The sequence below is a fragment of the Nannospalax galili genome, unplaced genomic scaffold (assembly GCF_000622305.1).
Source record: "Nannospalax galili isolate Female #2095 unplaced genomic scaffold, S.galili_v1.0 scaffold957, whole genome shotgun sequence".
NCBI lineage: Eukaryota > Metazoa > Chordata > Mammalia > Rodentia > Spalacidae > Nannospalax > Nannospalax galili.
In genome coordinates this window covers 56,315-84,092 of record NW_008340047.1, presented here as the reverse complement: position 1 = coordinate 84,092, position 27,778 = coordinate 56,315, and the positions used below count along the sequence as shown (strand labels likewise).

At 43.9% G+C, this 27,778-nt stretch overlaps 2 protein-coding genes across 7 annotated transcripts in view; one reads left to right on the top strand and one right to left on the bottom strand.

The window, feature by feature from the left end:
* Window positions 1–17,429, top strand: part of Ccdc113 (coiled-coil domain containing 113) — a 26,958-nt gene extending 9,529 nt beyond the window's left edge. Inside the window, exons 6-9 of one of the 2 annotated variants that reach the window (XM_008834859.3) lie at window positions 460–615; window positions 5,125–5,232; window positions 15,481–15,636; window positions 17,281–17,429. In XM_008834859.3, coding sequence (XP_008833081.1) covers window positions 460–615; window positions 5,125–5,232; window positions 15,481–15,636; window positions 17,281–17,367 — 507 coding nt within the window. In that variant the 3' untranslated portion in view covers window positions 17,368–17,429. The remainder of the gene's footprint in view (window positions 1–459; window positions 616–5,124; window positions 5,233–15,480; window positions 15,637–17,280) is intronic. The other variant, XM_008834860.3, reaches the window with a different exon arrangement.
* Window positions 17,430–17,559: 130 nt separating this feature from the next.
* The window catches only part of Prss54 (serine protease 54), a 61,547-nt gene continuing 51,328 nt past the window's right edge, over window positions 17,560–27,778 (bottom strand). For 4 of the 5 annotated variants that reach the window (XM_029564389.1, XM_029564388.1, XM_029564390.1 and 1 more), the window contains 3 exons: window positions 23,218–23,476; window positions 22,522–22,653; window positions 17,804–18,328 (listed from right to left, as the gene is read on the bottom strand). In XM_029564389.1, coding sequence (XP_029420249.1) covers window positions 17,804–18,328; window positions 22,522–22,653; window positions 23,218–23,476 — 916 coding nt within the window. Of the gene's footprint in view, window positions 18,329–22,521; window positions 22,654–23,217; window positions 23,477–27,778 lie in introns of all 5 variants that reach the window. The other variant, XM_029564387.1, reaches the window with a different exon arrangement.

Here is a 27,778-nt window from a genome sequence, read left to right as displayed (position 1 = left end):
CAGTACCTGTAGAGTCCAGAACAGGGTGGCAGATCCCCTGGAGCAGGAGATACAGGCACTTATGGGCTTCATGTCTTGGGTGCTGGAAACCAAACTTAGCCCCTCTGGAAGAACAGCCCTTGTTCTTAGCCACTGTGCCATCTCTCCAGCCCTTAAAAAAATCACTTTTTTTTTTGGTCTTTTTGAAGACCTGGGGCTTCAGGGTACCCCTGTCTGTCCTTGTTGTACCTCACTGTTCAATTGGTACCTTCAGCCCGAGAGCCCTCATGTATGCTTCCTGAGGCCAGGGTACACTGTGTTGAATCAATAGCTAGCCCCAGTGTCGAGCATATGCTGATGTCCAGAATGTTCTTTGACTGAGTGATGGTACCTCTCCAAAGTCTCACCAAGTTGCAAGGTAGGAGCCTAAGCCGGCACTCTCACCAGACCTTGGCCTCTTTTCTTTATTCTGAAACACAGAAGGAAGAAGTGGGGGAGGCTCTGCACGATGTTGATTTTCAGCAGCTCAAGATCGAGAACACTCAGTGTTTAGAGATGATTGAAGCGAGGAATCAAGAACTGATCCAACTGAAGCTGGCCTTTGGGAACACTCTGCAGGTTCTTAACACCTACAAAGTAAGGCCTGCCCCAGGCCAGGCACCCACCTGCCCTGCCTCAGGGAGGCTCATCCAGCCCTTCCATGTCTCCTGCTGTCCCCTGACCACTCTTGACTTGGCAAAACCAGGTGTCCTAAAATCCCCAGAATTCTTCCACAATCCTGGCTGCTCACAAGGCTCACCTGGGAGCCTTTTCCTTTTTCAAACATATGTCTGTGTTCTAGTCCCACCCTAATTGGATTAGGGGGTGAAAGCCATGCATCTTGGTTTTGAATTCCCTGGGTGGTTGTTAGGCACAGCCCTTGAAAGATAACCACATTTAGGGCCCCATTTAATTGAGGTGTATCTTCAGTACTTTGCTTAAAGCCCTGCAAAGAAAAACAGTCCCAGCTTTAAGTCAGAAAACTACTAAATTATTTATCATCTATCTGAATGCAAGCTTTGCAGAGAGAAAAGAGGCACTATTAATAATTAAACAGGGACTACGTGCGTGAATAGGGCCAATCCCCAGCAGACCAGGCCATCTGGTCACCCTGTGAGCAATGAGATAGTGCAGTGGCCAGCAAAATGGGTGATTTTTTCTCACCCCCCAGCCTGTGAGCTAAAAATGGCTTTCACAGAGGAACATGTGCACTGAATTGGATGATAGAGAACACTAACTATGAGACCCAACACAGCAAAACTGACCTCTCCTATGGAAAATCCATTCTTCAAAAGGTAGACCTGTATTGCCAAATGTTTTTAATCACATTTTAATTTTTTTGGGGGGGGTGGGAACATACCATGACACACATATGGAGGTCAGAAGACAACTTTCAAGAGTTGGTTCTCTCCTTCCACCATGTGGGTCCCAGGGATCAACCTCAGGTTGTCAGGTTTGGTGGCAGGCACCTCCACGCCACTGAACCATCTTGCTGGTCCTATTCCAAAATATTATATACTCTGCTACTAAGCTTTAAATTTCACCAATAAAACACTTGTAGGAGATGGGGGACTTTTTCTCATTTGGTCCACCAAAATGTGATTAACAATGTGAATTTTGTAGCCAGGTGTGGTAGCACATGTTTGTAATCACAGCACTCTGAAGAGGGAAGTAGCCTGGGCAACACAGGGTAAGTTTGGGGCCAGCCTGGGAAACATAGGTAGCTCTAGTCTCAAAACAACAACAACAAAACCCCCAAAACCCAAAACAAAGTGAATTTGAATATATATAGACTAAGCTTGGGTTTTCTCAACATTTTTCTTTACAAATGAAAAAACCTGAGACTCAAAGATGCAGAGATTAGTCAGAGTCATACCACAGACTAGAGACAGCTGGGAGACCCAGCCCAGCGTACATCCCACATGGAGTATGGAGAGACAGTTGCGTTAACAAGAATGTGATAAATAAGTAGATCATTTACTTTTGGCTTAGGCCATCAGATGAGTTACTTTCAGATGAGGCCAGTCCCATGCTTCTCAGGCCCTCGATGCCTGGAAAGCTGGGTAGGACATAGCTAGCTCAAACTGGACCTTGGTCTTATCCCATGGAGTCAGTTAAGCAGCACAGGACCTGCTTGTACTTTAAGGGTTTGGGAAGTGGAGCTATGATATCAGCGGTCGAAGACTGTAGGATAGGTCAAAATAGGTCCAGGTAGTACTGGAGCAGCTGTGATGCAGGCTACATGTGGGCCATTCCGGTCAGAATCCCTGTGGCCATCATGCCCATAGGTCTTTTGCATATGAAGGTAGACAGAGGCAGAACTGGCAAAGATGTTCCACAGGAGTTTGAAAATGGACCCAAGTGAGGGGCCAAGGAAGAAGTGAGCTCACTTCTCCCATGTTCCGGTTCTCAACTCTCCTGGGGGAAACTGAGGCAGAACAACTGTGACGCTGTAGTCTGACCCCACCTGGGATTGGATGATGGTTCTGCTCAAGGGGATGCTTCATCTGGTCATGTGCTTCAGCTGCCAGAGGCAGGTTTCATGTATCACCTCTGGATAGAGTTTTGTGTGGTTTGTGCTGTCTGCCCAGCACAGAGAACAGGACCTGAGTTGAGCAGGTGCTCAGGGAATAGCAGATAACTGCCAGCCGTTTGGGTGTGTATTTGGTGGTTATGGAAGGGTGATAGGGAGCCATTTGGCACAAATATCAAACACCCAAGAATAAGATCTTGTTGAAAACATGCAGATTAACTCCTTTATATTGGCAAAAGTACCAGTTTTATGGCTTGCCACGCACAGGGCCAAGTGCTTGAGGCATAGCTCTGAGACCACATAGGCAGGCATGCGCTCTTCTGTGACTTTTCTGAGTGTGTCTGAGTGTGAATGGCATCTTTTTCTCTGACTCCTTGCCCTCAGGCCTGCCTGGAGGGTCTGGCAGGGCATAAGCACTATGACTACAGCTGCTGTGAGTTGCTCTTGACTGAGGTAAGTGACGGTGTCCTGAGGAAGATGGAATTATAAGACGTCCCCTGCTTGCTCGCAGGTGCGCACACCCTGTGTAATCCCAGTCGCCAATGCGACCTCTTTAGGCACTGGGTTGTTTCTGTGATGTGACTTAGTTACATTACACACCAAAGTTGATCCTAAAATGGAGGGGAGGGGGGTTTCAGGCAGGCCTGACCTAATCACGCAAGCCCATAGAAAGCGGAGTTTCTTTTTGGAAAAGGAAGTCAGAGATGTGAAGCATAAATAAAAATTTCTAGACCAGGAGTTCTCCATTACTGCTTGAAGATAGAGGAGGCCACATGGAGGGACCTTGGGTAGCCTCTAGGAGCTGAGGGACCTGCTGACAGCCAGGAAGAAACCCCTCCATGCTATGAATTCAAGGAAATACATTCTGCAAACAACTACTGGGCTTGGGAGAAGACCCTGAGCTCCAGCTGAGAGCCACAGTCCTGACCAACACTTTCATTTCAGCTGCACCACGCCCAGACTCCTGTTCTAGAAACGCAGAGATAAGGAGTGGCTGTTGTTTAAGCCAGAGTTTGAGGTGGTTTGTTGTACTGGTAGAAAGCTGCGCCTGTCTTTTCAGAAGTGGCCTCTTCAAGTGACTGACATCTCCACTGAGCATCACTTGTGTGGTTTGTGGTTTGCATGTCTCACTCCAACAGAGTGCAGTTCCATTCTGTCCTGTCTCTCAAAGTTGCTGGGCAAATGTCTTCCCTGACTCTTCTTTTCTCATATCCAAATGTCTGGTTTGCAGTAAAGCCCTGCCCTGCTCTGCCTTGTCCTGCCTCCCCTGCCCCAGCTCCAGGTAGCCAACCCCTCTATCAGGTCTCTTATTCTCACACAGGACATGAAATAGTAAATGAGGCTTAAAGAAGGAAGGACTGGAGAGACAAAGGATACTGGCTCCCAGGCCTAGGGTTCCCCAAGCAGGTGGCTCCAGGCTTCTCTGTTTTATCTACTTTTGATATCCCAGGATAATGTCTCTACATCCACTTCCCCTTTGTGCTCTCTGACATCCTCTTCCAGATCCTTTGGACCCTATTCCCCAAGATTCTTTCCTTGGCTTCAAAGTTCCTTCTCTTCCCTATTTTCCGAGCTGGGTTTGACTCTGCCTTTCAGCTCTCATTCCCACTGCAGGGCACCCTGCCACAGGCACATTACAGTATGGGAATTCTTGTAATGATCTGTGGCCTCCCCACCTCCCTTGATGCTGGCTGTGAGTGGCCTTCCTGGAGGCAAGACCTACAGTGTTTTACTGACCTGGTACAGGGTGGATCAGTTTTCCAGATGTGCTGAGAGAGACCTCTGAAATCACTGACTCTTTTCGGTTGCTCACTCCTCAGACAGGCAGAACACATTCATGAAGTATCTATGGAGACTTCCCTTTCAGTTAAAGTTCTGAGAGAGAGGTCCACAGGAGGTCAATCTAAGCAGTAGGGACCTGAGGGGAGCTGAAGGGCAAGTGATACAGTGGGGATCAGTAAAACAGCTTGTGCAGGATTCTCTGACACCAGCAAGCCTAGGCTCTTTGGGCAGGAGTGTGTGGGAGCCCACGGGATGAGAAATATGCATTCATTCAAATCCTGGCCCCACACACTGTGATCATCTGTGCCCCACCTCTATAAAGGTCAATTTCCTCAACTGTAAGCAGGGATAGGGGTCAGACCCACCACCTGTGGAGAGCCCCCCCCCCCCCGTACCCTCGTGAGGTAGTCCTGATAGCTGTTGAGTGATCTGCACCTGCCAGGCACAGTGCTGTACCCTCAACCAGGATGTCAGCCCAATAAGGTGGCCACGTGAACATAAGTTTGGAGGCTTCCTAAAGTTTCTCTTAGTAAGCAGTGGGGCAGGATTTGGGTCCTGCTGTTGGACCACTCTACCTCCCCAGTTAAAGCCAATGCCCCAAGATCTTTCCCCTTCTTCCATCAATCTTCAAACCCTCAAACCCCAGCTCTGGCCACCTGGGGGCAAGGGAAGTCCCCATTTCCTGTGGAACTGTGTAGTTGGAACAGATGGCCCTGCTGTTCTGCTGTAGACACATTCTACAGTTCTGAGAACCTCTCTTAACTAACACTTTCCATGTCGGTGTGTTTCAGGACAAGCTTCATCGGGCAATGGAAATATATAATAATCTGGACAAGGAGATTTTGCTGAGAAATGAGCTACTGGGGAAAATCGAAAGAGAAACCATACAGGCAGAGGAGGTAGGAGGACAAACATTCCATTTCTGATATTTGGTCTTCTTCTGTCCACAGGGGTCAGTGTCCACCAAGACCCCAGATCATTAGTTGTTAATCTAGAGAAGAAACCTAGACCACAAAAATCAAAATAGCTCCAAGTCACGGAAGCAGGCCAGACTTACAGCTCATACTGTTACATTTACTTCTGGGTGAGGTCCCAGAGTCCACATGACATGCCAGAATTCAAGGGATTCACAGACTACAATTTTCAAAGTTCAGTGTTTATAACCTCAGAAAAGTATATAATGCATATAGCCATTACCTAATATGAGTCAAAGTATACTATGTTTTATATAAAGGGAAGGCACATACACATACATGCACACACGCGCACACACACACGAGAGAGATAGAACTGTAAAGTGTAACTGTCCCTTAGTGATGGTCACAGCATGAGCAGACTATAGCAGCTCACTGAAGGACTGTGACCTCCAGCCAGAGCTCATGCAAAGGCCTGTGGTCACTGTGTGGAAGGGTGGGCGGAGCCAGCAGAGGCGCCTACACATCTACTTTGCATGCTAGCTCCCTGGGCATACGTAGCTGAATATCTGTAACTGTATGCACTTTGGGTGTTATCCAAAGAGGATCCTTTTGGGAGGTAGAGAAGAAAGGCTGTTGACCTCTGAGGCAGAAGTCTGGCCTCTCAGTTCAGCACTGCCAGCTTCTAACCTTGATGCCTTTTAGCAAGACAGGACTGTTTTAGCACATGTAAAATAGAGGTCACAGCCCTTGTGGTGGTGACTAGATAGGTCCACCTATAATGATGCTTTGTCGACCTCTAAAACTACAATTATTAGTGTTATTCTTTTGAGTGAGTCAAACTGTCCCAACCAGAGTGCATGGCCCAAACCTGCCACAATGGCCAGAATGCCACAGGATTACATCTGACTGTGATGTCATCCACCTCTTGTCCTTGATGAAGAATCAACTCCTGAAGAAAGCCCAACCTCGGTACAGAGTGACAGGTAGTGCCAAAGCCACAGTCTGAACACAGCTTTTTCTTGGATTGAATATGATTAGATTATAAGTGAAACTTAAAGTACATTTTTAAAGACCTGCTATTCACTGCTTAGTAGCCCTAGCTGGCCTGGAACTCACTTTGCAGACCAGGCTGGCCTCCAACTCACAAAGATTTGTTTGCGTCTGCCTCCTAAGTGCTGGGATTAAAAGTGTGCTCCACCACATTTGTCCTACATTTTAGTTTTCTTCTTAGCTTATTTTTTCCAGTGCCAGGAAATTCTCTTATTTTTTCCAGTGTACATGGTAGACAAATACTACACGCCCATTGTTAACTTAAAAAATATTTTATTTATTATTTTTATTTTATGTGTATGAATGTATTGCCTGCATATATGTGAAGTGCACCCGTGTCATGAAATGCCCACAGAGGTCAGAAGAGGGCATCAGATCCCCTGTAACGGGAATGTTACTGACAGTTATTAGCCGCCATGTAGGTGCTAGGAATTGAACCTGGGTCTTCTGGAAGAGTAGCCAGTGCTCCTAACTGCTGAGTCATCTCTCTAGCCCCCCTTAACTTTTTAAAAACCTTTTTGGGATACAGTTTGTCTACCTTATAACTCACTCTTAAAACATACAGCTCAACAGTGTGTGATACATTCACAGAGTTATATCTGTTCATCAGCACAACAATTTTAGAACCTCTGCATCTCCCAGGAAGAAGCTCCCCCAACCCCATTATAAGGCCCTTCTCCATTCCCAGCTTACCTTTCTCCCTCCCTCTGGCCCAGGCAACCACTAATCTACTCTCTATCTCTGTATATCTGCCTTGCTTTCACATTTCACATAAAAGGGCTTATTGAATATGTGACCCTTCATGACTAGCTTCTGTTTATTTGTTTATATGGTGCTGTGGATCAAACTCGAGTCTTTAACATGCTAGGCCTGCAATCTGCCTTCAGCACACACAGCTGGCCCATGGCTTCTTTAGCTTGGAATAATGTTTTCAAAGACACATTGTAGTATGGCTCACTACTTTGTTCTCTTTATGGCTGAATACTATTCTAAGATTTGGATGAACCATATTTATCCATTCTTTAGTTGATAGACATTTGGTTCCACTTTTTGGCTGTTGTGAGTAGTGCTGATATGAACATTCTTGTTCACAGTTTTTGTGTAGATGTATGCTTTCTTTTTCCTTGAGCATACACATGAAGTAGAATTGTGAGTTACATATGGCAGTTCTATGTTTAACATTTAGGGAAACTGCCAAATTGTTTTTGCAAAGTGGCTATGCTATTTTACATACCCATCAGAAACATATGAGGACTCCAATTTCTTCACATTCTTTTCAGATTTTTTATTCTATTATTTGTGTGTGTGTGTGTGTGTGTGTGTGTGTGTGTGAAGTGTAGGCGCATACATGCTACAGCATACATGTGGAGATCAAAGGACAACTTTCAGGAGTCATTCTCCCCTTCTACTTCATTTTGAGGCAAAGTCTCTCTTATTTCTGCTGTGCTGTGTACTCCAGGCTAGGTGGCCTGAGAGCTTCTGGCCAATTCTCCTGTCTCTGCCTCCCATCTCTTCATAGGAGTGATGGGATTACAGATACCACCATGTCTGGTTTTCTTTTCTTTTTTGGTTATTTTTTGTATTAGTCACTTTTCTGTTGCTGTGATAGAAACACTGACCAAAACAACTTATAAAAGGAAGAATTTATTTGAGCTTATGGTTCCAGGGAAATTACAGTCTGTCTTAGCAGGGAGGCATGGTGGCAGAGGTGGCTGGAGAAGAAGAGCAGAAGCTAAGCTCTACATCTTCCAGCAGGCACAGGAAGCAAGAGGGTGACTGGAGATCTGGCAAGGCTTAAGAACTCTCTAAACCCATCCCCAGTGACGGGCTTCCTCCAGGATAGCCACACCTTCTAAAACTTCCCAAAACAGTGCCATCATCTGGGGACAAAATGTCCAAATACTTGGAGACTATGGGGGACATTTTCATTCAAACCACCACATTTTTATTTTATGTGTATGAGTGTTTTGCCTGCAAGAGAAGTCAGTGCTCTTAACTGCTGTACCATCTCTCCAACCCTGGTTTTCTTTTTATAAAAATTAATATTTTTGTTAATTTTTTGAGAATTTCATAAAATATGCTTTGATCGTATTCATCCCCATTCCTCCTAACAGCTCCCAGATCCACCACCCATCTCCCCAGCTCCTCCCAACTTAATGTCCTCTTTTTTAAAAAATTGTATTTATTATTTTTATTTTATGCATATGAGTGTATTGCCTGCATGTTGGTAAGTGTACCCATGTTGTGCAATGTCCATGGAAGTCAGAAGAGGGCATCGGACTCCCCTAGAACTGGAGTTACTGATGGGTGTTAGCTGCCATGTGGGTACTGGAAATTGAACCCTGGTCCTCTGCAAGAGCAGTCAGTGCTCTTAATCACTGAGTCATCTCTCCAGCCCCCTCCACTCTTTTTTAAATAACCCACCAAGTCCAATTTGTTCTGACCATGTCCTAGGGCCATCCACTGGAGTGTAGTTGACCTTCCAGAGTCCATAACCTTAAGCTGTCTCTCCCTCCCCAAGAAGCCACCAACTGTAGTAACAGTTGATGTCACTCCTCAGTTAGGGGTGGGGAATTATGAGCCCTTCCCTCCCCACTCCATGTTAGAATGTTGACAGCCATAGTCTTAAGCAGGTCTTATGTAGGCAGCCACAGCTGCTGTGGGTTCATGTGGTCCTGTCCTATCCAGAAGACACTTATTTTGCTCTAGTCCTCTCCAACATCTGGCTCTTACACTTATTCCTCTGTACTTTATATTCAGTTTTCTAGAATGGGTTTGGGGATCAAATTCCAGTCATCAAAATTGCATGGAGAAGCACTTTTATCCGCTGATCCATCTCACTGACCCCTCCTGTATATTCTTGCCAACATTGGGTTATTTTTAAATGGCTGCCTAGGTTGGTATATAGTGTTATAGTTTTAATTTGAATTTCTCTAATGACCAATAACACCAAGCACCTTTGTGTGTGCTTAGTGGCCACTTGCTTTTCATTTTGGAGAAACATCTACTCATGTCCTCTGCTTGGTTTTTAATTCGTTTTTTAAATGGAGTTGTAAGAATTCTTTGTATATTTTAGATTCACTATCTCATCATATATGTCATTTTCAAATATTTTCTCTCATTCTGTGGAGTTTTTTCATTTTCTTGATGGTAATGTTCACAGCATGAAACTTTTAAATTTTGGTGAAATTCAATTTATGTTTTTGTTTCGCACTTGTGCTTTGAGGTCAAAAGTGCTAAACTTTTGACTAACCAGAGATCTTGAAGATATGCCCCATGTCTTTTATTTCTCAAGATTTACAGTTTTAGCTCTTACATTTAAGTTTTGAAGTAAGATTTTAAATGGTGTGAGGAAGGGATTTAAAAGCTGAAAAAAAAAAGAAGAGATAAAATTTGATCATAAAACTTGTGACAATAACCTTATTTGCCATTTGTGGGTTTTGCTGTTACTTCCTGTGGACTTGAGTTACCATCTGGCATTACTTCTTACTCAAATACTGCTTTATTTCTACCTGTGTCCTTTGTACTATCCACTGTTCAAACATACTACATTTTTTATAGACTGTAGGCCCCCAAACACAATTATATATGTATTTTCTATGTATTTTTTTAAAAAAATTTATTATTATGGGTATGAGTGTATTGCCTGCATGTATGTGAGTGCACCCATGTCATACAATGCTGCAGAAGTCAGAAGAGGGCTTCGGATTCCCCTGGAACTGGAGTTAAGGACGGCTCATAGCCGCCATGTGGGTGCTGGGAACCGAACCTGGGTCCTCTACAAGAACAGTTAGTGCTCTCAACTGCTGAACCATCTCTCCAGCCCCATGTATTTATTTTTTTAAATCAAGAGAAAAAAATATAAAATTAAGCTAGTATTGCTAATTGCCCACATAATTAATTTTGTTTTTAATGAGAGTCCAAGTTTCTCTCTGCTGTCACTTGTTTTCAGCCTGAAGAGTGTCCTTCAGCATTTCTCAAAGGGCATCTGTGCTAAGTTTCTCTAGATTTTTGTTGATGGGGAAATTTATTATTCCTTCATTTAAAAAAATAGTTCTTTATTTTAGAAATGTTTGTACTTACAGAAAAATTATTAAGATAGTACAAATTCCTTATACCATATTCAGTTTCTTCCATTTTAACAGTTAACATTAGTATGATAAATTTGTTACAATTAGCGAGATGAACCCGAGAGAGAAAAATAGTAGGAGACAGGTGTTACTAAAGGAGAAATGTGTAAAAAGGGGGTAGTTAAATGGGAGGGGAAGAAGGAGGGCTATACAAAGAACTATGGGAATAAAGGGGAAGAAGGGGCTCAAGAGAGGTGGGACCATAGCAGACAGAAATATCAAGGGAGAAATGGGGAAAATAGGGACACTTTAAATTAGGAGGGTGGGGAGGAAGGATAATACAGGGAGAGAAAGAGGAGAGATAAATAGTACCTAGCTAGTATAAAAAACCATTAGAAATTTTATTAGTCCAAGAACCTACTGAAAAATTACACATACAGTATTTCTACACGAGTCTGTGAGTATAGCTGAAGACTACATAACTCTCATCAATGAAGCTCCCTCATGCAACAGAGGGCCAGGAATGCAAAAGGTCACAAATACTAAAATGCAGAGAATAAGAGTCTGCAGAGTGTTGGTCCTTGGACAAGACTCCTATATTAAAAATCCACCCACCCAGAGCTCAGGGACCATCGCAGAAGAGGGGGCAGAAAGATTGTAAGAGCCAGGGAGAAGTTCCATGACCATACAGAAATAGTCCTACAGGCACCTGGGACCCTTCTCATAAAAACCTACAGCAATGATGTCAGCATGCACAAGACCCATGTAAACTTAAGCAGACAAAAACCCAGCACAGAACTGTGGAAATGAACAGCAGGCTCCAATCTTAAAGAATTATTGGCAGCTGATTACTGCAGGGTGCGGAAGAGCTGATCTTCTTAAAGGGAGGGACTCTAGATAGGCTGACTAGATCCCAGCGGATGAACTTGTGCTGAGGGACATCTGGGGACACTAACTTTACATGATGCTAACAGAATGCATGAACACCAGTGGGGGGATGCTATGGGAGGGTGCCAAAGGGGAAGGGGGTACAAAGATGATTTTCTGTATGAAATACACAAAAGTTCAATGAAAAATATAAAAAAACCATTAGTGAGATGATATTCATTATCATCAACTAGAGTCCCTGTCTTTATAATACTTCCTTTTTGATTAATGTCTTCTGCTTCCTCCAGATCTCACTTAGGATATTCTTACTATGTGTCATGTCCCTAGGCTTCCAAGACTTCCTGGTACTAGAAGATGCTCTATGCTCATCTTAGATGATTCCAGTTCCATCTGAGAATCAGCCATTTCCCAAGGAGTCCTGATTCCTTTTATTTGATATTGGTATTAGAAATCAAGATTTGGGGGCTGGAGAGATGGTTCAGTTGGTAAAGTGCTCACCATGCAAGAATGAGTACCTCAGTTCTATCCCCAGAACCCATGTGGGTGACTTGTCCTTGTAATCCCAGTGATCATGGTGCAGAGACAGGTGGATTCCTGGGGTTCACTAGCCAGCCATCCTAGCCTAACTGGTGATCTCTATGAGACCCTGTGTCAAAAAACAAGGCTGACAGGGTCTGAAGAACAGCACTTGAGGTTGTCCTTTGGCTTTTTTTTTTTTATAGTCAAATATACATGTGTACCTGCATCCATGGGAATACATACATACACAAGAAATCAAGTTATGTATGTGCTCCCTTTATTTTTGGAAAGATCATTTGGCTGCATATAAATTTCATGGTTGGGCTGAGGAGATGGCTCAGTCAGTTAAGTGCCTGCCACATAAGCTTGACAACTTGAGTTTAGATCCCCAGCATCCATGTACAAGCCAGATGTAGTGTGCACATCTTCAACCCCAGTGGTGGTGGGCATGGAGGGTCTGGAGACAAAAAGATAGCTAGATCTCACTGGCCAACCAGCCAGACTGATGAAGTTCCAGGTTCAGTAAGAGACCCTGTCTCAAAAAATAGAGTAGGAAGCCATCAAAGAGGACAACCAATGTTGACCTCTGCCTCCCACACACTCACATGTAGGCACACCTATGCAAACACATGCATAGACCACACGTGTGCACATACACACACACAGTTTCTTGGTGACAGTTTATTTTCTTCTTTCCTATGTCGTCCTTCTTAGCATGTGTCATCCCATTGCCCCCTGGCTCCCATTGTTTCGGATGAGCAGTCAGCTGCTGATCTCATCAAGCTGTCATGCAGGACAAATTGTTTTCCCTTACTACTCTCAACATCTTCTCTCTGCTTGTCATTCTGCATTCTGAGTGTGCTGTTGGATTAGATTTCTTTGTGTATTTATTCTATTTGGAGTTTGGTGACTTATTTGGGTGTTTATCTTAATGTTTTTAAAATAAAAATTGAAAAGTTCTTAGTCATTGAATCTTTGAGTAGATTTTCTGTTTCTCTGCCTTCTCCCTTCTGTTACTCCCATCACATGCATGTTGGCACACTTCTGGTATCCACATTTCTCTGAAACTGTTCATTTATCTTTGTTCTTCCCCACCCAGCTCTTCATGTTGCATAATTTCTAGCAATCTATGTTTGAGTTTACTGATTACTTCTTCTAATGGCTTAAACATACTATTGCTTACCCTCAGTAATGGATATTTTCCTTTCCATTATTGTATTGAAAAGATCCCATCGACAGATGTGGTGGTGCACACCTTTAATCTTAGCATTCAGAAGGCAGAAGCAGGCAGATATCTGTGAGATTGAGGCTGGCATGATCTACATAGTGAATTCCAGGCCAGCTGAGGCTACAGAGAAACCCTGGTTAAAAAAAGGGGTCCCAGAGTCCTCATTTAAAAAATATTTTTATTGATATTCTCTATTTGCTGAGAGATTATCATTCTGTAGTGATAAAAATCTTTCAAAAATATTTTTGAGACTGAGTCAAGATATATATTCTCCCAGGGTGGTTTCAAACTCTTGATCCTCCTGCCTCAGCCTTCTGAGTGCTGGGATTAGAGGAACACACCACCACACCCAGCTTTCCATTAAGTCTTTATGATTTACTCTGGTCTTTGAATAGCTGCCTTGAAAACTGTGCTTAGCTTGCCATCTGGACTGCTCCAGAGGCAGTTTGTGTTGCCTGCTTTTTGTGTTTTGTTTTCTGTGTGGGCTGCACTTTACTGTTTCTTTGCCCGCCTCATAATTTTGAGTCGTCATTGTTCAGCAATTTGGCTGGACCAGGTCAGTAGATTCAGCGTCCCCTGTGACTAGTGTCCTCAGGGGGTGCAGCCTTGTCAGGCATGCAGTCTGATAGCCAGGGATGGCTGCGGTTCCAGCTGAGAAGATTGCTGTTCGTTAGTTCTCTTTGGTTTTCCATCTTCCTACTAAGCTCCTGGATGCCTAACAATGGCATCACACTCAACCTTTTTTAACTCAGCTTTTGCCTTTAATTCCTTCTTAGTTTTTCTGTTACTTTCAACAGTACTCTGAGATATAGTCTTACATTCTGATACAATTTTAAGTAAGGCTTCTTTTCAGAGAGCAACGTGTTATCAATCTTTGAGGCTTTCTCCAAACCCAGTGAGGCACTTCTTGGTCTGGTTCTGTTAAACATCTGGCTGGTCTCATGTTTTCTTGTCTCTTGTTAAACCAAAAGACTCCTCTAAATTGTCCATCCCAAAGAGTGCCATCATTCCTTGCAAAGTGCTTAGGCATGAGTTCTTCACACTCTTTCAAATGACAAATCGCTTAGGCAGCCATTCAGAACTCTGGGACTGACAGTCTCTTCCTTTAGGCAGAACTCCTGCTATGAATATAAGGATGGGAACAGTGGACCACATTTCCTGTAGTGGCATCCCTGTTGTACAAGTGGAATGATCTGGGGGATCTTCACATGACTGTCAACAGCTGTAGTATATGTTTTATGCTTAGCGGTGTTGTTTGTCCTCCTCTTCCTCCTTCTTCTGCAAGAAAAGGTCAGCCCAAACTGACCTTAAACTCCTAATCCATCTGCCTCAGCCAGCCTTCTAGTTCTGGGATTACAGGTGTATACTGTCATGAGAGAATATCTTGGGTAGTCACTAATCATCCTGACAAAAAAAGAGTATGTACTATGGTTCTGGGCATATCCTTAAATCTAACCACAGCTCTCTGTGCTAATCAGACAGGAGAGATAGTCACTAAACACTGGGTCAGTTTATATTACCTTATGAAAACAATAGTAACTCATTTTCTTAATTTGCACCACAGTTAATTAAAGCAGTGCTTCTCAAATTGTAAACCAATCATATGGAGATATTATTAAAGTACAGACTGATAGGATGGATCTGGGATGGCCCAGGTTTCCATTTCTAACCCATCTCCAGGTAATGCCAGTGCCAGAGATGCAAGGAATTCAAAGGCAATCCCCAGTGAGGAAGATTTGCCACCACAGGTTAACCTATGAAATAATAGCATTCCAATTAAAATACCAAGTAGTTTTTTTTCCTCTTTCCTTCATCTCGTTCTCTTTATTTTCCTTCCTTCCTTCCTTCCTTCCTTCCTTCCTTCCTTCCTTCCTTCCTTCCTTCCTTCCTTCTTTCCTCTCTCTCTTCTCTCTCTCTCAAATATCTCATATAGCTCAGGGCTGACCTCAAACTTGAATATAATTAGGGATAAACTTGAACTCTTCATCTTCCTGCTTCTGCCTCCTGGGTTTATATATGTACTTAAGCCACTGAAATGTGTGCTTAAAAATGGTTAAAATGGCAAATTTTATATTATGTCTATTTTATAATTAAAGATGACAGGAAAGTGAATTGAAATGGATGAAACCAGTGTTTGCAAATACACAAGTTTTCACACACACACACACACACACACACACACACACACAAGAAAAACTTAAGGAAAGCATAGTCCCTAATTAAAGGAGAGAAAGAAAGGAAAAAACAAAATGAGGAAGGGAAAGAATGGATGGGGAAGAAAGTTCTAGTCACTCTAGTGTTTTTGAACTAGATGAAAACATCACAATCTGTTATTTAAAAAAAAAAAACAATCAGAGTCTTGAGACGGCCCCCACCCTTTATGAAGGTAACTTTCAAGTTTGGAAGCACATTGAGCCTGTGGAGTGGTGCAGGAGCTCCCAGGGTTCCATGGGCTATGGATCCTCTCCAACTTAGTACAGGGCCAAAGCCCAGATCTTGAACAAGAAGTTACGGAAGCAGCTGGCTGAGTTCCGGGCACCACAGGTGATGATGTACGTCAAGGAGAAGATCTTGAATGGGGACCTGGAGAAGACCATCAAGACATGGGAGAGGAAGGTAGAGATTGCCGAGGTGAGTCTAAGTCCCCAGACAGGATTGAGTCTCGTTGACTCTGCCTTGTTTATGGGATCACGGAATCTCTCATGCCCTCAGGCTCTTTAGTATTTTCTTAGGATGAGATTATAGAAATGTTAGATGTATTATATCTTTGTAGTTGCTTCAACTGTTAAATGAACAATGGATTTTTTTTTTTTTAATGTTCCTGCTTCATTGAATTTAGGGACACTACGTTTTAGGAATCAGGAGAGACTGTGTGTTCTTAGTTGTTTGTTTCTATAATGAATTCTAGAAGCTTCTGAATCTCTCCACACCATGGTTAATTAAGTAACTGCTGCTTTTTTTTTTTTACATGAAGACAGTTTTTTAAAATTTATTTTTATTTATTTACTTTTTATGTGTATGAGTGTATTGCCTGCATGTATGTGAATGCACGCATGTTGTGCAGTGCTGCAGAGGTCAGAAGAGGGCTTCAGATTCCCCTGGAACTGGAGTTAAGGATGGTTAGCAGCTGCCATGTGGGTGCCGGGAATCGAACCTGGGTCCGCTGCAAGAGCAGTCAGTGCTCTTAACCACTGAGCCATCGCTCCAGCCCCAAGAAGTTTTTAAGAGAATGAGAAACCAGGATTTAATAGCATTGAGATGCTGACTCCATGTGTTTACATAGCTGCCATGAGCCTCTGTGTTTGTAACTAAGCCTGTAGCCTTTGAAGTGGGCAGCGGGGGAACCGCTGGTGCTGGTGTCAGCAGCTTGAACACCCAGACCATCTGCTGCCTACACACCTAGGGGACCATTAGTGTAGGTTAAAAGCCCAGTCGGCTGCTGGAGAAACTAGGAGCTTTCCACTGGCTCCCAGCTCCATTTTCTTCACATGGTCACTTGGTGACACAGAGGACATTAGGGTCCTGACCTGTATCCATCATAGCTGGAACTGAGATGCGACAGAAACTCCAGCAGGGGTTTGCAACGTCTCACTATTCCTGGACAAAAACTCTTTTAAAGAGTCTTTTTGGGTTTTTTTTTTTTTTTTTTTTTTTTTTCCTGAAACAGGGTCTTATATATCACAGGCTAGCCTCAAGTTACTATGTAGCTGAGGAGGATCTGGAACTTCTGATTCCCCTGCCCCCACATCCCAAGTGTGTCCCCACTCAAGGTTTATATGATGCTGGGAATCAAACTCAGGACTTCATGCATGCTGAGTAAGAACTGCACCATCTGAGCTACATCCCCAGCACTACAAGGTTTTTTTTTTTTTCTCTTAATGTGTATACATGTATTGCCTGCATGTAGGTAAGTGCACCCGTATCATGCAATGCCCTCGGAGGTCAGAAGAGGCTGTTGGATTCCCTGGGACTGGAGTTCAAACAGTTGTTAGCTGCTATGTGGGTGCTGGGATGCAAACCCAGGTCTTTTGCAAGAACAACCACTGTTTTTTCTTTTTCTTTCTTTCCTTCATGGGGACTGCCGAGCCATCTCTCCAACACCCTACAAGGGTCTTTTGGATAGATGTTGCCCCGTGATGTTGTCTATGAACTAGTACACAGCAGGACCCTGTCCTCCACAGGGTAAGCAGGGTGTGGATGACGCTGGCTTTTAGAATAGGCACACTCAGTTTTTCCCAAGTGACCTTCTCCCCTCCTCCTTTTTCCATTTTGCAGATGTCCTTAAAAGGCTACCGCAATGCTTGGAATAAAATGAAAACATCTGATGAGCACCTGCAGAAAATCCGGCCCCTTAAGAAATAGCCAGGGGCAACCTGCAGCTTGCACACCAAGAAGTGATCCATTAAAGCACTCTAGTGTTTTCCAATCATGCAGTTCTCTGGTGTTCCCTGTACCCAGCTAGTGCCCTTCACCGGCAGGTTGATAGTCACCTGCAGAGCCACATCTGCCCATGGGAATGTCTTTCCAGCCTGAACCTTGGAACCCTTAACACTGAAAGAACCACAGGGTACTCTGATGGTTTGACACTTGTTTGCCCACATTTAGTTCACAAGCACAGATGGAAGTGACCTTCTCACATGCGGGAGTGGGAGTGGAGGGAGAACCAGCCTGGTGCTGCCATAGGCCTGCCTATGGCAGCCCGGGTGGCACCCATCAAGAACAGATACCAGAATAGCACATGGATGCCTAGCACCTTATTCTCTGAGCTTCTTCAGTGTGGTGATAGGTTGGCTCCTAGCTAGACACCGCTGCCCAAGAAAACAAGCACGAGGGTCATCAAGATCCGTTCTTGGGACTGATGCACCCTGTTCTGGCCAGCCAAAGCTCCACCCTCTCCTGCCTCCCCACCATAGTAGTCATAGTACATGGGTTGAGTGGCCACCTTTGAAGCCCAGCCTGTTTCCTGAAGACCTTTTACCCTGATGTCCTGCCCATTTTTAGACTCCTGGTAAACAGTGGATCCTCCTTTTACTTGAGAGTAGGATCGGGGCCATTCAGCATGGCCCTGTTCAGAATATAGCTTCTCTGTCATGCCAGCATGTGATTCGTCTTGGGAGTCAGTGGCCAACTCCTCCCAAGGGTGGAATGAAGTCAGTAAAGGGCCAGTTTTCTTGGCCTTGGCCATGATCCAGTTGCTGTAGTCTTCCACGTTGGAGTACAGAAACAAGCCAGGACACCAGTCTCCTCCATAGGTCAGGATTCCTCTGAGGACCCAGAGATCCAACTGCTTCACCTGACACATCACAGGGTTTCCTGGTTCCCCCTGTGACAAAGGACAGAGGTCTTTAGGTCTCAGAAAAACTTTAACAGCAAATCCTTGTGCTACTGTCTGTAGAATTGTCTGTTCTAGGAAGTTTTGCATTGTTTCTCCCTGGAAATGGGGCAAATTATAGGATACTGTTTCAAATCTAGGCAGCCACCACCACAAATTCATTCTCTCTCTCTCTCTCTCTCTCTCTCTCTCTCTCTCCGTTTGTGACAGGGCCTCATATAGCCCACTTACTATGTCACTGAAGATGTTCAATTCTTGATCCTCATGACTCCACCACCTTCTGAGTGTTAGGATTACAGGCCTGTGTACAGCACCTGGTTTTCTTTAGGCAGAGCTGAGGATCAAAGCCCTGAACCCAGTGCTTCATGCATGCTAAGCAAGTACCCTCTGGTGAGCTATTTCTCCAAGTATTTGGTTACTAGTTTTTATATGTATGTTTTGTCTGCATGCATATAAGTGCACATGTGCGCAAATGCACAAAGGCTAAAAGAGGGTGTTGGATCCCCTGAAACTAGAGTTACAGATGGTTGTTAGCTGCCATGTGGGTGGTGGGAATCAAACTCAGGTCCTCTGGAAAAACAGCAAGTGTTCTTAACTGCTGAGCCGTCTCTCCAGCCTCCCAACCTTTCCTTTTAACACGCAGATGATCTGTGGCTCTGATCCCCAGACTGCCTGTAGCTTCCTGGTTCATTTTTTGCTGTCTTGCCTCTTTCCAGTCTTTGAATCTTCCCTCTCTTTTGGCTACTTGTTCATCCAATATCAATATTTCCTTTCTGATTTGGAATGGTCACACTTCTGAGCCCTTTTCTCTTTCTTGCTTCCTAAGGGAGAACTTCATGGAGGAGAGAGTTCTCAGGAGCATACAGCAGGGTGGGGTTCACAGCTTTCCCACCCCATGCTACAGCTGCCATACTGTGGCCTTGCCCTGGGATTCAGAAACGCCTCCCCCAACACTTTATCTCACTAAGATCACTAGGCAGAAGCTTAACATGCTCAACTAGCTATATGACCCTGGGCACATGGCCAATGAGGGGACACAGCTAGTGCCTGTGACATGCAGACTGGTGCTGGGCATGCAGTATGCACTCTGTGAAGTATCAATCACGATAACCTTGGGATCTATGAAAGGCCATCAGTTTTCTGCAGAAAGCAGAGGAAAATGGGAAAGTAACAAGATGACTAAAGGGTGGCATTTACCCTATCTGTTCTTCTCAGGCCCCATCTCAGTGCCCAACAACCACTCCCATCATGATCCATTGTGGTCTGAGAGAGAGGGACTAGTCAGCCTCCTGTATGGCCCCCTCGACTGAAGAGGCAGGCAAGCTGGGCAATGATGTGCCGTTCTTGTCGTGTGGAATGAGGCAACCAGGGAGCAGCCGACAAGAGGAAACAGTTTGAAAAGACTCCAGTGTGAGAAACAGAGAGGCAGAGTGGGCATCCCAGTCCCTTCTCATCTGAGGCCTGGGTACTGTCTGCCAGGCAGTCCCCTCCCAGAATACCTCACCTTGCTTAGGAAGCTAGAGCAGAGCAGAGCTGAGGGTGAATGGTGGAAGGAGTACTGCAAACAGGCAGTGGGGAAATGCATACGTTCTGTAGATGCCATGCTGTCTGGGTAACATCTCAGAAGCCAAGACTGGCCTCACAGGTGAGACCTTCTGGACCTCATTCCCTGCTACTCCTCCAGGGAAGGGGCAGCCCAGTACTCTCGTGTTTACCACTGTCTACTGTGTCACCCCACACTGCTGAACCGCAGAAGGTAGTGATGTCGTTTCAGAGTTCTGGCTGGATACTTGGGACAACTGAACGGCTCTTGTCTACAACCCACTGAGGCTGCCTGGGGCACAGAGCTCCCTGGTGAAGGATGGTGTGGTCTCCATCCTTTCACCACTCCCATCCCCAACTAGTCCTAACCATACTTGAGGAAGGAAGTGAATGGAATTTAGGCCACATACCTTGATGGCCCTGGCTATCACATGGTCTTATTAACCCGGGGCACTGAATGAGCTAGGTTTTTGTTGTTCCGAGTCTTTTCTCTTCCCTACAGCCTGCATAGCTATAATTTCTGAAGTAAAAGCAGCCGAGGCCACCTATACCAGTCCCCCTCTGAACAGCTCTATCATCTCTCAGGGGCATTTCATTGAGTGATTCTCTCCCTTGACATCCCACAAAACCTGTAATAATGGCAAAAATATAAAAATTTAAAAGGGTCAGAAGTGATCTCAGAGCAGTTCTGTTTTTGGCTTTGTAGGGAAACCCATTAAGCAGATTCTGAACCTGGAAGTTTATTCTGCCTGTGAGAATTGTGTTCAGGGTCTCTAGACACTAGACCACATTTCTAAGGGAGGAAAAATTTCAAAATACTTTAAGTCACCATTAAATGCTTTGCCAAGTACAATTCAGTTCAGGAGCAAAAGACTGGGGGCTCGAGAGTGGCTTTGTGGACAAAGTGCTTGCTGTGCACAAGTGAGGACTGGCATTTGGATCCCCAGAACCCACATAAATGCTAGGTGGGCTCAGAAGGCTGAGACATGGGATCCCTGGGACGAGCTGGCTAGCTAGACTAGCTGTAACAAACCAGCAAGCTCTGGGTTCAATTGAGAGACCCTGCCTCAAAGCATAAGGTGGAGAGATTGATTTGATTTTAGCCTGCAGCTTACACTTACACACACACACACACTTAAAAAAGGGCAAAAATAAAAAGTATTCATAGGGGTGCCACAGTTTAAAAACCTGAACTTTTCAGGGGGATATGAAAAGGTGATCACTTAGCATATAAATAATTTTTCATATTCCACAGAGTCTAAACACTTAACACTTAATACCTTTGCAATGAAGGTATATTTTGCATTTGTGGATACCAGAGTCTCTCTCATCATTCTTTTCTTTCTCAGCATTATGTAAAATAATGTTGGATTCTACAATTGGTGTCATCTTTGATTTAATGAAGTATGATTCTGGATTAATTGAATGATTGATTGCTAGAAGGATCTTACTAAATAGCTAAGTCTTCTACTGTATTTTAAAATATTACCTAATTTAAGAAGTTTCTCAGGTCCTCCACCTGGAAGGGGCCTAATACAAAACAGACAATAAATTTTGAACCACCTTTGGAAGAGCAAACATTGCTTAATGAGAACCAGTCTTTCATGCTTTTGCAACCAAAAGGCTTTAAGCAAGAGGTGTGTGTGTGTGTGTGTGTGTGTGGTGTGTATTGTTTTTGCCCTTACTCTAAAAAACTTGCCTTTTTAGGTCCTCCAAGAAGAAAAACATCCTAATCAGATGAGTCTTAAAGGTTATTTTTAGAGGTGAGTGGTGAACAACATCTTAGAAAGGCAGTTTTAAGTTGAGGATGTAGCTCAGTGGTAAATCATTCTCCTAGCATGTGCAAGGTCCTGGGTTTGATCCCAAGAGCATTTATGCATATGATTTTGTGTGTGTATGTGTGCATATTTGTGTGTGCATGTGTATGTGTGAGAGAGGAGAGAGAGAGAGAGACAGAGACAGAGAAAGAAACTTTACCCGCTAGCCCAAGGTTTTTCTCTTTGCTCTAACATTATTTACTAGTCTTAGGAAGCCATACTTTCTGTGGGTATAGATACCATGAGACCTAAACCAGATGACGATGAATTCTACACTTTCCTCAGTCAATTGGACAATCAGTCATAACTGAACAGAACTTGTTTACGTAGAGGGCAAGGATTCTTACATAAGAAACTTCTAATTTCTGGTAGAAGAGCAGCAGAGGACAGTCTAGGTTCCACAGATAGTGACTCTGCTGCGGACAAATGGAGGCTCGACTCACACCTTTAATTTTTAGCTCACTAATAAACATCTGTGAGTTAGATAGGCTTTATCATGTTACACTGAAAACAGTAACTCCCTAGTCTATCAGCAGATGCTTTGTTTTTTTGAGACAGGATCTTATGATGTAGCCCAGGCGAGACTTAAAAGTCACAATCCCTCTGCCTCAGCCTCCTGAGCACTGGGGTTACAGGCATGAATGGCCATATTCAGTCATTCAGCAGGCTTTTTGCTAAACACTTTCTCAGGAGACAGCTAGAGTCCCAAAATCATTGTCCCAGCCTTTATGGAATTCCCTGTCCAGCAAGAAGTAGCTCCAGGGACCCCTTGATGCAGCCAATGATTACTTCCAGGATTTAGTTTTTACTTTGTCAAATTCTTACCAAGCAGACATCATTAGTTTCCATATTGGTGTGACTGCCACATTCTGTTTTCCGTAGTTTTTGCAAAGGACACATGGCAACGTCTTTCACAGAGATTCTCCTCAGGATACTCATTGTCATGTGTTTTCCTGTCTGGACCATGCAACAGAGAGCCCAAGAATTACTAATAAGAAGACAGTCCCTTAAGTCAACACAACCAGATCCAAACATATCCAAACAGGAAGAAAAAGAAAACCTTCCTTCCTATATGGCTCCTTTCTCCATAGAAATCAGAAATCTATGCCTGAGTTTTTACTAAAAACTATCTTGGCTTTGAACTTGAATCTGTAAACAGGCAGAGAACAAGTCACCCCTCCTTCTCAAAAGAATATTCATTTCTTTTGCTTCATTTTACCCAAGAATGACAGAAAACAGGTAACTTAGACATGAGTACAGTCAGCTCTAGCTCAGGAAATAATGCCCCCCCACATCTGATGATACAGTCTGCTGTCTACACACTTTTGGTTTGGGTTTAGAGAAGAGAAAGACTCTGTGTAATACAGTATAAGAAAAGCCCCCAAAGAGCAAGCAATGGGAATCTAAGCCCTAGAACCTCGAGCAATCTGAATTACTCAGAGCAGTCCTAGAAGAGTTCATCCAAGTCACCCCCCCAACTGCTAGCACACACACAGCCTCCTCTAGGAGGATTGCATTAACTGCAGACGTGGGATTCCATCCTGACACCCAGCAGTTCTTCAAGGACGGTGGCTTATGTAGCTTTTTGCCCAGGAAGCAGATGGCCTGGACCAGGTCGTCAAAATGTATGGCAGATTCTGTCTTCAAGAGGGCTATGTTATTGCTCATTGAGTTGTTATTAAAGTCCTTGTGGAGGATGATGGTACTGACTGGGTACTCTATGTGATCATTCTTTTTAGGATCCATGTTAGCTATAGCAACCACAGCAATAACATTCTTCCTAGAGAGAAAGCAAAGGAATCTTGAGAAGTCAAGGGAGCGAGGACGCTTCCCCATCCCCTTTCCCCACTTATGGTTTTTTTTTTTTTTTTTTTTTTTTTTTTAACTTAGTGTGCAAATCCAACTCATCTTCCTTGAGTTAGGTGTTGGTTTTGTTTTGTTTTGTGTGTGTATACGAATGTATGTCACAAGTGTGCCAGTGCCTGTGGAGGCCAGAAGAGGGCATCAGATTCCATGGATCTGGATTTACAGACAGTTGTGAGCTGCCCAACATGGGTGCTAGGAGCTGAACTTGGATCCTCTACAAGTGTATGAAGCTCTTTTTAAAAATCCTTTAAAAAGTATTTTATTTTTATATGTGTATGAGTGTATTGCCCGCATGGGCATAAGTGCACCCATGTCATGTGTTGCCTGTGGAGGTCAGAAGAGGGCTTCAGAAACCTTGGAACTGGAGTTAGAAATGGTTATTAGCCACCATGTGGGACCTAGGGACCAAAACCAGATCCTCTGCAAGAGCAGCCAGTGCTCTTAACCTATGAGACATCGATCTAGCCTCCTAGGTCAGTTTCTACTCTACTCAATCTTCAGAAAAATGTCTTCTGAATCCCTAGACTTGTGCCCTCCCTTGTGAGTCCAAGGCTGTTGGGGATTCTCCTGTCCCAACACCATTTATCTTACTATCCAAAGAATGCCCATTAACATGTTATTGCTGATCACCTTTTTCCCCTACAAATTGCATTTATTTATTTATTATTTATTTATTTTAAATAATGTGTATGAGTGTTTTGCTTGCATGCATGTAAGTGCACCATGTGTATGCAGAGGCCAGAAGAGATCACATCCCTTGGAACTGGAGTAGATGGTTGTTAGCTGCCACATGGGTTCTGGGAACCAAATAGCATCCTCTGCCAGAGCAGTGCTCTTAACTGTTAAGCTATCTCTACCCCCTATGAATAGCTTTTAAACATAGTTGTAATCATACCAAATATGCAATCATGACTCTCCTAGTCTTAGCACTTGGCTCTTTTTTTTTTGTTTTTTGAGACAGGGTCTTTGTAGCCCCAGCTGGCCTGGAACTCACTATGTGGACTAGGCTGGCCTCAAACTCACAGAGATCCACCTGCCTCTGCCTCCTGAGTGCTGGGATTAAAGGTGTGCCACTATCACACCTGACTAGCCTTAACATTTTAATAAAAATTCTTATCTTTCCTACTCACATACTTGTGAGTATAGAGAAGACATGGCTTAATAGTGATGGAGTTGAGTTGGGTGTTCCCCACTTCTCCTGGGAGTCATCCAAGGAACTATGAGAATGAGAAGCAAATGTAAACACCATCAAACCAAGGGGCATGAGCGAATCCAATGCTCAGAATCAGAGGAAGGGCTGACAAAGTCAACCAAGGACAGCAGGGAGCTACAGATGGCATCTGCTGCCACAGAGCTCTGAAGAAGCTGGTCAAGATGGTTCTTAGCAAAAACACAGAAAAGAAAACCATCTCCCCTCACTGAAGGCCAAGTTAGAAGCAGCATTAAAGAACATGGAGTGGGGCTGGAAAGACGGCTTGGCAGTTAAGAGTACTGACTGTTATTGCAAAAGACCTGGGTTTGAATCCCAGCACCCAGATGGTGGGTAACAGTCATCCATAACTCCAGTTCCAGGGAATCGAATGCCCACTTCTGTCCTCCATGGGAACTGCAGGACACAGGAGCACTTATACACATGCAGGCAATACACTCATACACATAAAATAAATACATTTTTAAAAAAGAGCATGGAGCATAGACATAGAAAATAGGCTGAAAAAAGTGACCAAAATGAACTAGAAGTTGGCAAAGCTTTTTTTTCCATTTTCATTTGCATGTTTGTATGCATGTTCACATATGTGTGGGCACATGCATGTAGGCCCGAAGTTGATGTTGAGAATCATCCTTGATTGTGCTTTTACCTTATTCATTGAGGCAAAGTCTCTCAATCAAACCCAGAGCTCGACTATATGTCTAGTCATGCTAGTTAGCTTGCTTTGGGGGTCCCCTGCCTCTGTCTTCTGGAAGATGGAATTACAGTCAGGCTGCCGTGCCCACCCAGCCATTTACCTGGGTTCTGGGGATCAGAACTCCACCTCAAGCTTGCCCAGCGAGAGCTTTAACTATGAGGCAATCTCTCCATCCCATAAATTAGTAAAGCTTTTTAAAGGCTACAGAGGAAAATGACAGAGAAGACAGTCTGTAGAGACCAGCAGACAAAGAAGGCAATCAAAACAATGAAATAGAAAAAATATTTTTCAAAAATAGTTCAAGATATAACTGAAGAAAGCTTCAGAAGGACATATGGTGCACACCTTTAATCCCAGAACTCGGGAGGCAGAGGCAGGTAGATTTCTGTGAGATCAAAACTAGCCTGGTCTACATAGTGAGTTCCAGGCCAGCTGTGGCTACAGAGAGACCCTGTCTCAAAAAGACAAAAAAAGAGAAAGCTTTTCAGAAATGAGATTTGAATGTACAGTTTGGAAGGGTATTCTACCCCAGGGGAAAGATGATGGCAAATAGTAAACATTATGGGAAACAGTGACATATCCCGATCAGGCTCAGGAAGTAGATGGCATACTCAAATGAGGTAGATTTAGATGAATTCAATAAAGGGCTCAGAAAAAAGCACCATACTGTAGAGAGGCTGAGATCACAACACAGTATTGATACTACCTCTCAGCTGTAAGTGAGGAGAAGGAGTGGTCAGCTAGAGTTGTGTGGAGTGGGAACAGCTCACTTAGCTGGGGCAGGGAACCAATCTACAGTATACCTCAGGTGGATAAAGACCCTGTGACTTTACTCTCCCCACTCTCTCTAATCTTTTGTCAGTGCTTCCATTGATAAACCCCACATAAAACCAGGATGTAAGGGAAACTGTATTTGTCACTTTTCTGTTGCTGTGATAGAAACACTGACCAAGCAATTTATTGAAGGAAAAGTTTATTTGTGCTTACGGTTCCAGGGAAATCACAGTCCATCATGGCAGGGAGGCATGGTGTCAGGAGTAGGAGCAGAAAGCACAGAGCTCACATCTTCAAATAGGCACAGGAACCAAGAGAGCAACTCAAGATCCAGCAAGTCTTAAGAATTCTTGGGGCTAGAGAGATGGCTCAGTGGGTAAAAGCACTCCCTACTCTTGAAGAGGACCTGGGTTCAATTCCCAGCACCCACATGGTGGCTAACAACCATCTGTAACTCAAGTTCCAACACCCTCTTCTGACCTCCATGGGCACTGCGTGACACAGGTGCACTTATATACATGCAGGCAATACACTCATACACATAAAAATAATAAAATATATATTTTTAAAAAGAATTCTCTAAGCTCGCATCCAGTGATGTGCTTCCAGCAAGGCCACACCTTCTAAGACCTCCCAAAGCAGCACCACCAACTGTGGACAAAATGTCCAAATAGTTGGAGCCTATGGAGGACATTCTCATTCAAACCATCATAGAAACCATGCTGCAATCTACACAGGTCAACTTTCTGGGAATAAGCAAGAGGGGTGAAGAGTAGAGAGAGAATATGAGGTGACAGATGGGAGAGACCTGACATGGCTGGATATCTAGACGGACAAAGATGAAATCATCTGAAGTTTTGTCACACAATGTATTGTCTAACCTACAGAACTTGTGAAAATGAAAGGAGGTGCTAATGACAGAGACTGGGACAACAGGTGCATTCCAGGCATCTCCTGGGTATATGAGCATGTGTGGTCACCCTGTAGGACTAAAATCAGAATGACCTCAGACTTCTACACAGAAATAGTACCTGAAGCCAGGATTGGAGGTGCGGCAGGGTAGTGTCTAGAAAGTCCAACAGAAAAAGAAGTGTGAGCCATGAACAGGACATGAATCTGAGGTTGAGTTGGGGTCTAAGGCACAATGTTATAGAATGAGCTGTGACCTCCAAAAATGGGACCCTATTTGGAAACAGGGCTTTTATTTTCATACTTGGAAGTAGAAGCACCTAAGACTAAATGAAGTCATAAGGGAGGAGCCTAATCCATAGGACTAGTGTCTTCTTGTGGTTGTTGTTGTCTTTTCTTCCTTTTATGTATATATGTGGTGTATGTGTGTGTATGTATATGCACATGTGTAAATATGCATGTGGAAGCTTGAGGTCGATGTCAAGAGGCTTCCATAGCCTCTCTTCCATCTCATTCTTTGAGGCAGAGTCTCTCAGTGAAGCCCAGAGCTCACTATGCAGCTGGTCTCTCTAGCCAGCTTGATCCAGGGAGCCCTTTTCTCTACCTTCCAAGGCTAGAATTACAGC